This window comes from Saccopteryx leptura, chromosome 6 (assembly GCF_036850995.1).
Source record: "Saccopteryx leptura isolate mSacLep1 chromosome 6, mSacLep1_pri_phased_curated, whole genome shotgun sequence".
In the NCBI taxonomy this organism is placed as follows: domain Eukaryota; kingdom Metazoa; phylum Chordata; class Mammalia; order Chiroptera; family Emballonuridae; genus Saccopteryx; species Saccopteryx leptura.
In genome coordinates, this window is record NC_089508.1 from 177,425,465 (window position 1) to 177,441,675 (window position 16,211).

Below are 16,211 nucleotides of genomic sequence, written 5' to 3' on the forward strand. Positions count from 1 at the left end.
CCCTTTCCCTGGGGGCACTAGGTCCAGAATCATTCTACTCCACCTTTGGGTAGAAAAGTGCATGGTAGCTAACTTGCCTCAGGACCATTACTGAGCTCAGACAGTCTATAGCAGCAAGGACTAAAAACAGGTTAGAATCAGGTTAAATCCACCTTGATTAAACTCAAAAGACAGAGCAGCGAACTGCCATATATTGTTTTTAAAGAAGTAAATATAACAATTACACACAAAATGTTCTCCATAACTCCTTTGTCTAAAGACATCAATTTTAATAATTAAGTTAGTTCATTTCAGAGATACACCTATCTGTTTCATTTGTTTGAACAAATTGATGATTGTATCTATCATCTATTATTTGACATTTCAGGTTGTTCCTAGTTATAGGGAAAACACTGTAAAATAATAGTATGTCTAAAACAGTACTGTCCTTTTGTTAAATAAGCCCCTGAAGATAGAATACCGCACATGAGATGGTAGTGTCATAGTATAAGAACACATATGGCTGCTATATCCTCTTCCAGAGAGACTGAAGCCATGCATGGGGCCACCCAAAGTTACCAGAACCACTAAGAAAAAACTGACAAAGCAAAAGAATCCATTGTTGTGGTAGTTTCCAAGCACACTATTTTTATAGGTTTTTTAATGTTATGGTAAAAGAGAGGGGAAATTTACAATATTTTGTACATGGATAAGATGATTTGATTTAAAGTCACATATATGTAGATGAACCCACCACCTATAGTAGGATTTAAGGGGTGCTGAAAAGCCTCTTACTCTGCAAAACATCAGTCTCTCTACTTGACTATCTTTAGGGGTTCTGCAAGGTTCACATGAATGAGTTCTTTGGGTCAGATCATCAAGTGTCTTTATTAAGAAGCAAATGAAGTGCAGGAAGTTATCACACAAGCCATTTTTGACTGCTTCATAGAAGTTCTAATTTTAGATAGGGCCGAAAGGACTGGAGGTATCAGACACACTGTCATTCTATAATTCTAGAAGAGTACAACGAGGTGGAGAGGCAACAACATGGCAGTTTACTAAGATGAAGACCTGGCACTAATTAACTTGGGTGACCTTGGCCACTTCCTTATTCTATCTGAGATTTAGATTTCTTGTCCATAATATCAAGAGATTGGATTAGATCAGAAGTTTTCAAACTTCTTAAAGCACGAAAAACCTCTCTCAGTACAAAATATACATACATGTCCCTACCATTCCCACATATGAAACAAGCACAAGTGGAAAGACTCTGCTCGGAGTGGGAACACCAGGACCCGATCCTCCTGGCCTGCTCCTTGAGCTTCCCCTTGACCTGCAGGAATCACCAAGGTGGCCTCCAATTCTACGACCTCAGCCTCCTCAGAGTGTAAACTGAATACGAGAAATGAAAAGATAAGAGCCACTTTAGAAAGTCGTTTCACCTTGAGGTGAAATATTTCACCTAAGAAGTTAGAAATTAATGGAATGATTTCTAAAGACACCTTCAGCTCAAAGAAGTGGAAACTGTGTGATTATAGCTCTCTCCAATGATACCATGAGTTCACAAATGGACATGGAGATCAGCTAAACATAGAAGCCTTCCCGTTTATATTAAGTGTGTTGCCTTAGCCCTACACATGTCTTCTGCTGCATACGTGGTCTTACCTGCTGTTCCCTCAATCAACCAACTAACAAATATGAACTGAGCATCCCCTCTGTGCAAGGAGTTATCTCCTGCAAGACAATGAAATTGTTACTCATTTACATTCTTTGGCTACCAACTCTCCACTGTTTCAGAAGTACATACAAAAATACACCCTTTCAAACTCATTAAAAATCTCATATCACTATTGTGGAAAGAAGGAGAGCGTGGAAAGAGCACTCACAGGCCAGAGACACCGGAGGACAAAACGCACAGGCCACCTCGATGACCTGCTTTGCAGTGACACATAGCACTCAGTTCTCGCTCTGAGTTTCTGCAGAAGTCCTCTTTTCCCTGCCCACTTTTATAAGCAAATTTAAACAAACATGCTTTTTAAAGGCTAGCTCACCAATATCTTTATCAAATATGAACGAGGCTTGGAACTTATTCCTGAATTATTGCTTCGCTTCTAAGATAAATATACCCACAAAAGCACACAGAGTTATTTCATTCGAATCTATGGAAAAAAAAAATGGCTATCACTCAGGGGCGATGTGAGAGGGCCTGTCGTGAACTTGAACCTCCACGGACACAGGAGAGCAGTGACAGCTGCTGCCTGGCTGCTGCTTACTGCTAATGGGGTCACGGGGTTACAAGGGCAGAGCTGCCTTACTCTGCACATCCGGCATTGGCTGTGCACCCCTGACCCTTCTCCACGAGACATTTGCTAAATTTGCGTTGCGGTATGGTGTTTTAAAATTTTCTGACTGCTTTAAAATATTATTTTATTATTTCTGCTTTGTAAACGTATATGCTCACTATAAAAACTTCAGATATTATAGAAATCTGTCACTTACGTTGCAAGAATCTGCCATGCTGCCACCCAGAAGGGAGAGCCCGGCTTAGCACCGTTCCTCCTTGTGCTATTTCTTTGAGTTTTGCGTAAACTAATATTTGATCATTTTTTTTCCCAACAGTGAGATGATGCTTCATCTATTGCTCTAAACCTGCTTTTGACACTTAATGTATATATTATATTTCTGTCTCTCCATATACATCAATGTCCTGGCCATAGAGCCGGTGCAGAATGAATGGATCGTAACTAATCTAACCACTGATCTTGATGGATATTCAAGTTTCCTTAGTTTATTTTTTAAATAAATAATTTCATCCTTTTTTTCTACATCTTTATATATTTTAAACAAACGTTTTTATAAGATCAATCCTAGAACAGAAGCATATTTATATATTTCACTTAGCTGTTTTTAAATACAATAAGAGAAACACAAGTTCTTGGTAAAATAGTGAATGGTACAAAAAGGTGTGAGGTGAGAAGAAAAGCTCTCCCTTCTACTTTCTACACCCAAAGCTCAGGGCCACTCCTGTGAGTACCTGCTCCTGCTGGTTTCTTGTGAGAAAACACACTCATTCTTGTAACAGAGGATCACATATTACTCTCTACACTGTATGAGAGTACAGACCTTTCTCTTTTCCTTTCTTTCTTTCTTTCTTTCTTTCTTTCTTTCTTTCTTTCTTTCTTTCTTTCTTTCTTTCTTTCTTTCTCTCTCTCTCTCTTTCTCTCTCTCTCTCTCACTCTCTTTCTCTCCCTTTCTTTCTTTCATCTTTCTTTCTTTCTTTCCTTCCTTCTTTCTTCTTTCTTTCCTTACTTCCCTCCCCTCCCCTCCCCTCCCCTCCCCTCCTCTCCCCTCCCCTCCCTTTCCCTTTCCTTCCATTCCATTCCCTCCCTCCCTCCCTTCTTCCTTTTTCCTTCCTTCCTTCCTTCCTTCCTTTTTTCTTTCTCTTTATTAAATCCTTGCTTTTCCTTTGGGGTAGTCAGGGCACTACCGCTGCCAAGATGGCAGACTTTAAGGGAAGCTAGAGTGTTTTCCCCACAGCACAACCACAGTGTAAAAAGCTGAGGTAAGGCAAGATGTTGACTCTAGTTTCTCTCTGACTGAAAGGTCTTGAGGAAAAAGAGGAAAGAAAAGAAGGCAAGTGTGGGATGGATGGTAGTTTCCTGGCTTTAAGTCAATCCAGGAGCCTCCAGATCTTTCCAGAAATCCAAAGTATAGTGGCGGTAGCTTCAGGTGAAGATGGGTGGCAAGGAAGGGCCCAGCAACAGCTAATTACAAATTATACTTGTGTTTTAGAAGATGCTGCTTTGTCTACGGAGACAGTAATAATCACATCTTATTGGTTATCACGTAATGAGTTCGGGGCCCTCCTGCAGTGTGGGTCATAATAACTCCGAGCTGCAGCCATCCGCATCTCCTACTCCTGAAAAACGGAAAGAGCAGAGAAGAGCTAAGAGAGCTAAGCGCAGGGAGCTGAAACAACTTGCTCAGTGTTACTTGTCCCAGGGATTCAAACCATGGCTTTTCTTACAAGCCTCTGTTTTCCTTCCCTGCAGTATTGGGGTTCCCTTTATCGTACAGACCGAAGGCTGAGGGAGCTAGGAGCCTGGGAGGGAACTTGTGGATTTCTTCCAGCATGTTTTGCAGAAGGGATGAGAACCAGAATCCAGGAAGACTCCTAAAAGCAATTTTAGAACTGATACTCTGCATTCTGCTACAGTGCATCAACAATCCCCAAATCAGTCACTTAAGTTTCATCTCACACAACATCGGTTTTCATTTCAATTGTGTCATTGTGGGATTTCAGATCGGCACAATGGCTATGCTGCACCCCAGAAGAGGCCATGAGCAAAATGCTCGAAATGCCTTGTTCAAATCATCATCAGAAAGAGTTCCTAATCCTTTTTTTGTTTGTTTGTTTACAGAGACAGAGAGTCAGAGCAAGGGATAGACAGGGACAGACAGAAAAGAAGAGAGATGAAAAGCATCAATCATCAGTTTTTCGTTGCGACACCTTAGTTGTTCATTGATTGCTTTCTCATATGTGCCTTGACTGGGGGGCCTTCAGCAGACCGAGTAACCCCTTGCTCAAGCCAGCGACTTTGGATCCAAGCTGGTGAGCTTTGCTCAAACCAGATGAGCCCACGCTCAAGCTGGCGACCTCGGAGTCCCGAATCTGGTCCTCCACATCCCAGTCCAACGCTCTATCCTCTGCGCCACCGCCTGGTCAGGCAAGAGAGAGTTCCTAATCTTAAAGAAACTCTAACAAAGGCAGCATGTGGCTACATTTACAGTGCGATCCCGCAAAGTCTTAAATGCATAACTCCCTTTGAAAAATATTCTCTCTGCTGATGCCTGAAGTTCCACCATCAAAGTTTCCTCTGGGCTTAAGTCCTCTAATACCTGTTCTAATCCAAACTCCTCTGCAACAGCTAAGCATTAAGCTATCAGTACATTAAGCCTTTGGTGAATGACTATTTGAGGAAAGTCTGGACAGGAGAGAGGGAAAGAAGGCAGAAAGCTAAAGTCCTCACATTGTACCAACACTGGTAAGACCATGAAATAGGCCTCCTTCATTGTTTTGCTGTGGTTTTACAAATAATTGGCAAAGTAAACAAATGATTCGGAAATGTTAAAATCACCAGTATCATCAGTTAAAAATTAATGCTGTCTTCCCAAATGGTGGTTCCTGGTTACATATTTGCCAGGAAAAAATAATCTCCAAAGAAAACGGCATAAAAAGACAAGAGAACAAGGTCTTGTTTTATGGGCAGCATTTGGAGAAGGAAAAGAAAGAAGAGAAAGTAACACCTGAATGATTGGTTTATCATATGAATGATTTTATTTTGTTAGTGAGTTTATGTCCTTTTAAGTCCTCTAAATTAACTGATGATTCAAAGATTGTCATTATTCCCACTTTAAAAAAAAACAAAACCACAAAGCAACTGAGAAGTTAAGACACTTGTCTCAGGTTGCACAGCTGGCCTGTGGGTCTTCTTGACTTAAAAGGTCTGTTTCTGTCCCCCTCTGCCTCACCAAAGCAGAAAGCTCAAATTCTGCTGTTTTTAAGAAGGGTAGAGATGCCCTCTTTCATGGTATCAGACATAAAACTCTCACTAGTGTACCATCTGGGCTAGCTGAGTAGCCAAGGAGCCAGTGTTACAGAGCAAAGGGGAGCTATTATTCTGAGGAACAAGGTAAAAACACTCCCCCTTTGAAGCCCACTTGCATGACCAAATGGGGCAGAAACAAACCCCTATCAGGGCACGGTTTGCAGAAATCAGTCACTCTTTAGATTGCTCAGTGCTGGGTTGGGGAATGAAAGTCTCCTGTGGAAAGTTGGGGCATGTGCAAAGCCATGAAGCATACCCGTTAAGGCTCTGGATCAGAGTTGAGCTTGTGTGCTGCTCTTCCACATACGCCCCTCTGAACCTTGATTTCCTCACCCGTGAAGCGGGGATCATGATGAAATACGATAGTGCATTGAAAAACTGAAGCATAGGAGGCGCTCAAAAACATTACCGTCTTTTATTTATTTTTTCCTGCCTCTCTCTTTGAAAGTCACAATCCAAAATTCTATTTTATACAAAAATTAACATGAAGAGAAAGGAGATTTAAAGCCACTTGCACACGCTTGCCTTTGTACAACTCTATGAGCATCAGCTTCTTGTTGGATTGAATTGGACGCACATCCGAAGTCCCAGGTGGGGCTTTGGAATGTGAGGACAGCTTTGAGCATGGGCAAGAAAGGAGACAAGGCCAAGTGAAATTCTGTGACTTTCCTCCTGAGTGATGCAGACAGGATAACAAGGAAGAATGAAGGCATGTTTAACTTAGTGTCTCTCTTTCTCTGGTGGCTTTTGTGTGGTTTCCTTGGAAGGTCTTACCCTGGCATTTTTCAGAAATAGCACAGTTGTTTGGGATGATTGCAGGCAATCACTGTTTCCCAGAGAAGGAACTATGTTTATCTTGCTGACCAGCTGTTCCCCTGCGCTCTGGGCAGGGGAAAGATACACTGGCCTGCTGTTTACCATGTATCAGACTTTGTAAGATCCAAGGAGAATGACCTGAGGGCCTTTGGAGAGACTGGCCAAGAAGAATGGATGGGGGTGGGGGAGACCCGAGCATTCATTTGAGAATCAAGAATGAGTTTTGGCAGTGGAACATAAAATCCATCCAACAGAAGAGCAAATCAGAAAGCAAGTTCACCTGACAGGTAGTGAAGGCACACACTTCTTTTAAAATCCATGTTTTAAGTCAGCGAGCTTTAAACTATCAAAGAAGATCGTCCAAGTTCAGAGTAGAAGTCTTTCTTGGGAACCCTGAAGCCACACTGTCCAATCTTGAAGCTCTGTGTGGCTACTGAGTGCTTGAAATTTGTCAAATCCAAGTTGAGATGTGTTATAAAACACAGGATTGCAAAGACTTAGTGTAAAAAAAAGTAATGTATCTCATTAATTTTTATGGTGATTACATGTGAATTTAGATATGTATTAGATGAAACAAAATATATTCTTAAAATTAATTCTACTTGTTTCTTTTTGCTTTTTCTAGTGTGGCTACTAGAAAATTTAGAATACCTATTTGGCTCACAGTATGTTCCTATCAAACAGTGCTGCTTTAGAATTTCATATAGAATTTTCATCCGTATTCATGACTCCAGTGACTATGTACCTCTACCCGCTAGCCTGGTTATGATGATCTCAGGTTACTGACGACCAACACTGATCCAGAACTTTCCTTCTCCAGCTCTTGCTGTTCACTCTACCAAGGACACTCACCAGCCCCAGCCAGGCCTTCTCCTGTCCGGCTCCTTTTTCAACTTTCTGATCTTTTCTCAAATGCCAGCTCTGACCACGAGTTGATCATATCAACCTCTCCTATTGTCTGTATAGCACCTGTTGCCTTCCCAACCAGACTCGGAGCTCCATGAGAAAAATCTACTGTGTTTATCTCTCTATTTCCTACCCTCAGAACAGTGCCCAGCTCCTAGCTGGCCAGCAATTAATATTTCCTCAATGGCTAGATGTGTTAGCCTTAAATCTGATTGAGACTCTTGGAAAGCACAGAATTTAGTGGGGTCCAAGGACAAAAATGTCTGCAAATGGAGTCATCATATTACTGCCCTGAGCCTTTTGTTGTATTTCACTGGGTGTGCTTCGAAGGAAATAACCCAACAGAGGTAAAAAAAACAAGATAACCTCAAAGCTTAGCCTCCCTGTTTACCCATAGCGGCAGATGGTTGTTGAAAAGCCTGCCCCCTTGTCCCCTTCTGTTTTTGAAAAAACAGATTAAACATTCCAAAGACTGTGATTATGGGCAGGCTCAGGGCATGTATTTGTAGCTGCGGAAGACCCTAAGTTAAAAGTCTGAATCCAAAGGGCATATGTTTTCAGAGGCTTTTATGGGGAGACTAAACTCTTCATACATCACTAGATTACAAAGTGGTTGTAGACCACTGTGTGGAGCAGACACTGGGTTTTCTTTGTATATATCCTATAAATGTTTGTGGGAAAGACAAATGCATTCCAAATGGCTAACCTTGACTACCTCAGGGTTGTGGAGAGAGGAGGATAATAAGACACTAGAAATATTTTCTTCATAGACCTCCATATTGTTTTATTTCTTGCAATGACCATGGATAGATTTTGTACTTTCAAAAATGAATCAAGTAGATTTTAGAAAGACTATTAAAAGAAATACCAGAAATCTCTGTATTTGATAGGAGGTACTTCTCACTTCTTGACTTTTTTCATCTCAGTTCTGTGCCTCGGCTACTAAAGCACAAGCCCGCAACCCGTCTGGTTATCAGAAAACAGGAGGTAAAGACTGACTTTACTCCTGGAGAATTTATGATGTCATGGCTCCTTGAATACCAACCAAGTGCACTCATATATCACAACTCTCTTGCCATATACTGACTTCCTTAACCTTTTGTGTGTGTGTGTGTGTGTGTGTGTGTGTGTGTGTGGCAGAGACAGACAGAGTCAGAGAGAGGGATAGATAGGGACAGATAGGGACAGACAGACAGGAAGGGAGAGAGATGAGAAACATCAATTTTTTATTGCGGCTCCTTAGTTGTTCATTGATTGATTTCTCATATGTGCCTTGACTGGGGGGCTACTGCAGACCAAGTGACCCCTTGCTTTAGCCAGCAACCTTGGGCTCAAGCTGGTGAGCCTTGCTCAAACCAGATGAGCCCACACTCAGGCTGGCGACCTCCAGGTCTTGAACCTGGGTCCTCCGCATTCCAGTCCGACGCTCTATCCACTGCGCCACCGCTTGGCCAGGCCCTTAACCTTTTTATTTGAAAGGGTACCCTTTGTTGAGGGCACATGTTATAAACTACATCATTACATTTCCCATTTTGTCTAGTCAATCCTTAAAGGTAGGTGTTATTATCCTCACTTATCAGATATGGAAGTTGACGTGCAGGAAGGTAAGATGAATCACCCAAGGTCACAGAGCTAGTTAGAGGCAGAGCCCAACTTTGAACTGAGCCCTTTACAACCTTTTGCCCAGTTCACCACCATTAGTTATTTTTTTCTAAGAGATAAGAAGTATTGAAGTGGTTTGCAACTGGTTCCACGGATGGATTAAAGTTTATGCTCAATGGAAGCTTAATTCTAGATGCCTGTGAAAGGCTTCTGATCTGTAAAAGCTTTTCCCCACCTGGCCTTCTATGGAGCTTGATGGTGCATAATAGAATCATCCTCTCAGATCCACTCTTCAAGTACAAGGGTAACATGTAACATCATTATTAATCCTGAAGACCATTGTGTGAATTAGTTATCAAGGAAATACATCTAACAAGCTTCCAAATGAGTGAGGCATGGGGTCAAGTAAGATTTGATGGAGGTGTGGTAAAGGGATAGTTATAGAGCAGAGTCAGGAATGTGCTATGGGACTGACATTGTGGGACTGTGGATAACTAGGGGACACAGAGAAGCCAGACGTAGAAAATAAAGGTGCCATTAAAGGTATACATCACCATCCAGAGCTCAGTTACTGAGTTAATAAGGCTGTGGATAGACACAAAGCAAAGAAAACTAGCACAGGTGTGGCTGGTTTCCCACAGACTGCACTGCCCACTTCAGGTGCAAGTTCTACAAATGCTGCTCTTTGTCACAAGGTGCCTGGAATTTAAGATGTCATGGCGCAATGAGTAGAAACAGTCACTCCATCAAGAAGAAGATTCGAAGAACATGTCAGATCAGAGTGTCCTTCTAGGCCACTGAGGGCCAAGAAGTAGCTTCTGGATATCTGGGGGGTTGGTTTACAAAACTAATGGATCTTATCTAGTAATGGATTTCTGGAAGCAACCTGGGAAAAACTATTGTCTTCTCTCTTTTTAAATGGGATGTGCATTTTCTTCCCACAGAAAAAGCGCACATTGAAGGGCTCCATTGAACTCTCCAGAATCAAATGTGTCGAGATTGTGAAAAGTGACATTAGCATCCCTTGCCACTATAAATATCCTTTTCAGGTAAGTCCCTCAGGCCTTATATGATGGTTGAAATCCTCAGTCATTGTAAGAAAAGAAAAGTTCAGGGTTAAAACTTAGACAAAGACCAGAAGAAAGCCACTGTGTTCTTTGAATTACACATTCATTTATTCATCAATTCAACAAAGATTAAGTACAGAATCATGAAAATGTTGTCATTCCTCATTCCCTTTTCTCTTATATCTTCCCTACCTCAAGGAAAGTCCTAATCACTCTGCTCCCGGGGGGGGGAGGGGGGGGAGGAAAGAACAACCAATGACCCCACCCAAGTTTAGTGTTCTTTAAGTGCAGTTTACTCACGATTTGGAGTGGCCAATTGCAATTCCTGGTTAGAAATTGCTTGAGACTTCTGAGGTTAAAAAGAATCAGACTTGCCCTGGCTGGTTGGCTCAGTGGTAGAGCGTCGGCTGGCGTGCAGAAGTCCCGGGTTCAATTCCCGGCCAGGGCACACAGGAGAAGCGCCCATCTGCTTCTCCACCCCTCCTCCTCTCCTTCCTCTCTGTCTCTCTCTTCCCCTCCTGCAGCCAAGGCTCCATTGGAGCAAAGTTGGCCCGGGCACTGAGTATGGCTCTGTGGCCTCTGCCTCAGGCGCTAGAATGGCTCTGGTTGCAACAGAGCGATGCCCCAGATGGGCAGAGCATCGTCCCCCGGTGGGCGTGCCGGGTGGATCCCAGTCGGGCGCATGCGGGAGTCTGTCTGACTGCCTCCCCGTTTCCAACTTCAGGAAAAAAAAAAAAGAATCAGACTTTACCGTTTGAGAACCATCTGGAGTTATGTTGTCCAATACGGTAGCCACTAGCCACATGTGGGTGCTTAAATTTAAATGTGAGTTCATTTAACTTAAACAATATTAAAAATTCAACTGAGTCACATGAAGACATTTCACATGTTCAATAGCCACACATGGCTAGTAGCCACTGTGTTGGACAGCAAAGATGACAGAGCACTGCCATCACTGCAGGAAGTTCTATTGGGCAAAGCAAGTGTCTTTAGTCTTTAGGTCTTGACATTGTCTAAATCTCATCACCACTCGGCATTTGTGGCTCTTGAGGAGTGGATAATGGCTTCCACATCCTAGGGTATCATTCTTGTTTGACAACCTCAGTGGCATAGAAAAGAACCTTTTTTCTACTAAAAAGGTGACTTGCATGGGTTAGAATTTTTAGGACTGAAAGTAAAAGGAATAACATGTCTTTTCCTGTCCTGAAAATTTCAATGACAAGTGAGTGCGTGAGCAAAAAGCTGGTGAAATTCAAAGATCTGTAGCCTAGTTAACAGTATGGGACCGGGTCAGTTTCCTGGCATTGAAAATGTGCCGTGGTTAGGTAAAAGTTTATTACAGGGAAAGGTGGGTGAAAAGTACACAGGAACTCAGTACTATTTGAAACTTCTTGGGTGTCTCACATTATTTCAATATTAGAAGTTCTTTAGATCCCAATTATACATTTGTTGTCTAGTATCTTACTCTTTTATGTGCCAGAAAGATTTTCTTTACTGAAAAATTAATATGAGGTATAAAGATACTGTCAAGAGAACTCTTTCTTCAGCTGTTTTAATTTAGTGACTGCTTAAGGGTGACACTGAACTTGAGACAAGGAGCCTAAGCTGTGGAGATTGAAGCCTGCACAACTCCCAAGCATCCGGATGAAAAGGACCCTGGTCCCTGGTCCCTGGTCATCCAGAGTTTGCCTTTTGGACCACAAACACTGAGACGTGCTCATGGCCAGGGAAGCCAGATGGGCCTGCTCTCAGTCATCCATCTCTGGGCGCACTGCTCACCTTGACCTCTGTGTATATTTCCAGGTTGTGCATGACAATTACCTCCTATATGTGTTTGCTCCCGACTGCGAGAGCCGGCAGCGCTGGGTGTTGGCCCTGAAAGAAGGTAATGAATCTCCTGGGTGATTGAGTCCGTGAGGCCCCTTGATCCTCTAGTAGGCTTGGGTTGCTCTGTAGAATAACGGGCAGCTGATGGTCAAACATTTCTCCCTCTTGGTGCTGGTGGAAGGTCCAAACTTCGCTCTGGGCCCAAGAGGTAACAACCAATACAGTGCAGGGTCAGCCAAGCCCAGCCCACCACCTGGTTTTGTGAGGCTCCAAGCTAAGAATGGTTTATGTATTTTTAACAGTTCCGTTTTAAAGGGCTATAGCAGTACCTACACAATATATCAATTTCACCTGCTGATTGAGCAACCTACAGTATTTATGATCTGGCCCTTTAAGAACAAGTTTGCTGACCCCTGGTATGAGGTGCAGAGTAATAGTCTGAACCCTCCAGTTAGGTGACTGGAGGTTTGAATCATCTAGGTTTGAATCCCGACCCTGCTACTTACTAGCCACGTGTGCTCAGGCAGCTTCCTCAGCTGCTCTGTGCTTCAGTTTCCCCATCTGTGTTTAGCAGAGCAGGTGGAGGGAGTACTAACAGCGCCTGCCTCCAGCAGTGCTGTGAGTAAAGCCCTCAGAAGGAGCCTGGCCCCTAGGCAGCACCCAATCCATGCTAACTAGCTCCAAACACTTTCAGGTCAGCAGTGAGGGTATTTCTTAAAGCTTACCTTTCTGAAAGCGTCATTAGAACCATCACAGAGGCATTTAGGTCCATGGGGGGGGGGGGGGGAACCAGGTGGCTAAGTTGTAAGTCCCAGCTCTGCCAATTATGATTAGTGTGACTTTGAGCAAGTTCCTGGACCTTTGGTGTCTCTGTTTCCTCAGCTGTGAATTCTGATTTGTAACACTCACAGGGTTATGGTGAGAATTAAATGGGTTACATGTCAGACACACAGGACAATATCAAAAGAAAGCACTCAGTTGGTGTTCCTATTGTTATTATTTAGCCTGAATAGTAATATGGTGAGTCCCAAATGGTATATGATCAGTCAAGCACTGAGTGAACTGGGAAGTGCTCTCAAGTGTAAGTGTCACTGGGCACAGAAAAACACTAAGGTGAAGGTGGGGCAAAGGACTCCAGCTATGATCCTTGGTCATTCTCCCTTCCAGAGGGGTTTTACTCATCGGTTCTTAAAACCGGAAGGATCATTAAAGATAATCTGTGTAGTTCTTCAACTTTTATGCCTTTTTTTTTTTTTTTCGGCAGTAGAGTCTTCTTTTTTTTTTTTTTATTTTCCTACCACAACCTTACTTTAAAGCCACAAATTAAAAGGGGTAAAGGCAAAGTTGCTGTGGTTAGAGATAGGGGAGATGGAAAGAGGGAATCCTACCTGTTCAGTCTTCCCTTTACCCTAAGGCACTTCTGTGGGGCCCGCTGATCCAGTCTAACAACCTTATTGCATGGTGGGGAAACTGAGGCTCAGATGAGGGTTTTGTCCAATCTAAGGACACACAACTAGGCCAAGGTAGAGCCAGACAAGAAGCCAGGTCTGCTGATGCCTAAATCCAACAGGCATTCCTGCCTCCATGCATATGCCTGGGGCAGGGAACATCTTTCTCACTGTTCTGAGTACTCTTCACTCAAGCTGGACCCAGTCCTCAGGAGGTATCAGGTTGGTGGCCCTCACCAGACTGATCTATCTGGAAATAACGCTTCTGCTGGTGCCAACCCCTTTCAGAAACGAGGAATAACAACAGCTTGGTGCCCAAGTATCATCCTAATTTCTGGATGGACGGGAGGTGGAGGTGCTGTGCTCAGCTGGAGAAGCTTGCGGTGGGCTGTGCCCAGTACGATCCAACCAAGAACGGTAAGACGCTGAGAATCATCCCCTTTCTTCTCTGTGAAAGGAATGACCTCTCTACCAGTAGGAAGTGAAAGCTCTCAACTTCCCATTATCGGGGGTGTCAGAGACTGACTGCAAAATTCCAGTCTCAGAATTTTCAGAGGCGAATCATCTGTCTCTACTGCCAGCCTGTTGATACCTTCCCCTTCCATTCCTAGACCTCCTTGCTACTCCAAGTGTGGTCCTTGGACCCGCAGTGTCGACATCCCCTGAGAGCTAGTTAGAAAGTCAAATACTCTGGCCCCATCCCAGGTCTCCTGGGTCAGAATTTGTATTTTAACAAGATCCCTGGGAGCTTTGTATGCACAGTTATGTTTGAAAAGCACTTCTATAGGCTTCAAGATGGGGAATAAAGGACACGGTCCACTTCGATCCTAAGTGGTAGAGACAGCCTTAAGAAGCATATAATATTTATTCTTTACCATGTCATCACATCGCATAGTGTTTCATCACACAATTCAACTCTGTACACTTGGAGGAGGAAGAAAGTAAAAACAAAACAACTGCTTATTCTGCTCTGTGGCTTCTCCCCACCTCCCCTTCAAACTTGCCCTTGACCTCCACAATCTCAGAGAGGAGGCCACAGCCTACATGCAAAGTGAAAACAAAAGAAGTTGTTTCATCATCTTTGAGGTCAAAGGCCTGGGTCCCGGGGAGGGGAGTGCCACTCAATTTTACTTGACATGATGACTTTGGGACCTGAACCTCAAATGCAGTGTGGCTCCACTCAGATGCACTTTTAGATGCGATATGCTCCCATTTCTCTCAACCGTCGGACGCTGAGATGTGTTAACATGATGTGATGTTAAAGAAAGACTTGAGCAGCTCAGTCCGCTCAAGGTCACACCGCGAGGAGGTGTCCTGCCCAGCTGTTGTTGAACAGGGATAATGTAGCGATCACGGGAATTGTTTCGTCCCCATTCCCTTCTCCTCTCAACTTCTCTTACCCTAAATACCTTTTCTCGTCCGTCAGTTTCTTTTCTTTGCACTAAAATCTAATACCTCAGATTGACAACCCAAGGCGGATGTGCTAAATGTGACACATGGCTGGGTTTTCCGTGACTTCCTGAGTCATAACCACTCTTAGTACCACTTTAAAAACCACTGCTTCTCACCCTCCACCTTGGAAGAGAAAGTCCAATCTTGCCAGCTCCTTGGCCCAGAAGAATGCTATTGATCTAATTTTAGAAGTCAGTGATCCTCTGCATTAGCCCTGGTGACCACACTCCTGAAGACAAGTGTTTAATGAAAAGGAAATGAAAGGTTTTATACGGGTGTACTCCACCACAATGACAGGGAGGCGTGGGCTGGCCTCCTTTCCAAAGCCAGAAGTCTGGTCTCCAAATTCCTGCCAGTACCTTGCTCGGGGCCCTCGGGTGAGTCACTTGGCCATTAAGGACCCCAACACCATCATCTCTGAAATGGTAAGGGAAGTTTTAGGAGGCCTGAAATGAAATATTCGCTTAGCCCCCTTCCAGCTTTGAACTTCGTTGGATCTGTGTTTCCTTCTGCTGCTTTCTCCACACGAGTCACAGCGGTTCCTCTTCAGGGCGCACAGTGTTGCCCCTCCCCCCCCCCCCCACTGAGAGGTGACATGTGACTGAGGTGTGAGGACCATCTGAATGACTCACCAGGATGACACTGGGGGAGGCTGGTCATGCCGAGCTTCTCCCCACGGGACCCCAGGGCCTAACCATTGGACAGGCACTTTGTCCTACGTTTGTATTGCCACCTACAACCAGGTCCCCGTCACAGCATGTTCTCATTCTCCTCTTTCTGACTTGTTTTATTTATTTATTTATTTTATTGATTTGTTTTTCTTAGAGAAAGGAAGGGAGAGGCAGAGAGGAACACAGAGCTGTTCCTGTATGTGCCCTCACTGGGGATCAAACCGGCAACGCCTGTGCTTTGGGACCATGCTCTAACTAACCGAGCTAGCCGGCCAGGGCCTGACTTGTTTTAACTAACCTCATGCACCACAGCTTTGATGGAGTTGAGGGCAGAGTATCTGAGAAGCACACCATGCTGTGTACCCAGCACACGATCATTGTCTCAGGGCAAAGGTTCTTAGGATTCCGGTGTTGGGCGCATGTACAGGGCAGGGTCCCAAACCACAGTTCTTTGGGGTGAAAAACACTTGGGGGTGAGTCCCAGCCCCATCACTTCCTTGCTGTGTGACTTCATATACGAAGCTTAACCTAGCTAAGTCTCTGAGCCAGTTTTCTCATCTGTAAAATGGGGACAATTATGATAACGAGTAGCCACATTGTGGAGTTGTTGGCCTGTGCAAAGCTCTTAGGACAGCTGCTGACACTTACTGAGCTCTCAATAATGGCAGTGGTGTCTACTAGTCTTTCTTATTTGTGGACAGAGAATGTGAAGCTGAGCTATAGCAGTGTGTGTCTGTGTGCATGTGTGTGTGTGTTTGGGAAGCCACAGGGGGGATTAAGTAAAAATGGACCCTGCCAGCCCCAACCCACAGCAACACTTATTTCTGCAACCAG

At 43.8% G+C, this 16,211-nt stretch overlaps 1 protein-coding gene across 1 annotated transcript in view; it reads left to right on the plus strand.

Moving 5' to 3' along the window:
- Positions 1 to 16,211, plus strand: part of ITK (IL2 inducible T cell kinase) — a 54,676-nt gene that overhangs the window by 7,036 nt on the left and 31,429 nt on the right. Inside the window, exons 2-4 of the mRNA XM_066342994.1 lie at positions 9,857 to 9,961; positions 11,783 to 11,864; positions 13,543 to 13,671. Coding sequence (XP_066199091.1) covers positions 9,857 to 9,961; positions 11,783 to 11,864; positions 13,543 to 13,671 — 316 coding nt within the window. The remainder of the gene's footprint in view (positions 1 to 9,856; positions 9,962 to 11,782; positions 11,865 to 13,542; positions 13,672 to 16,211) is intronic.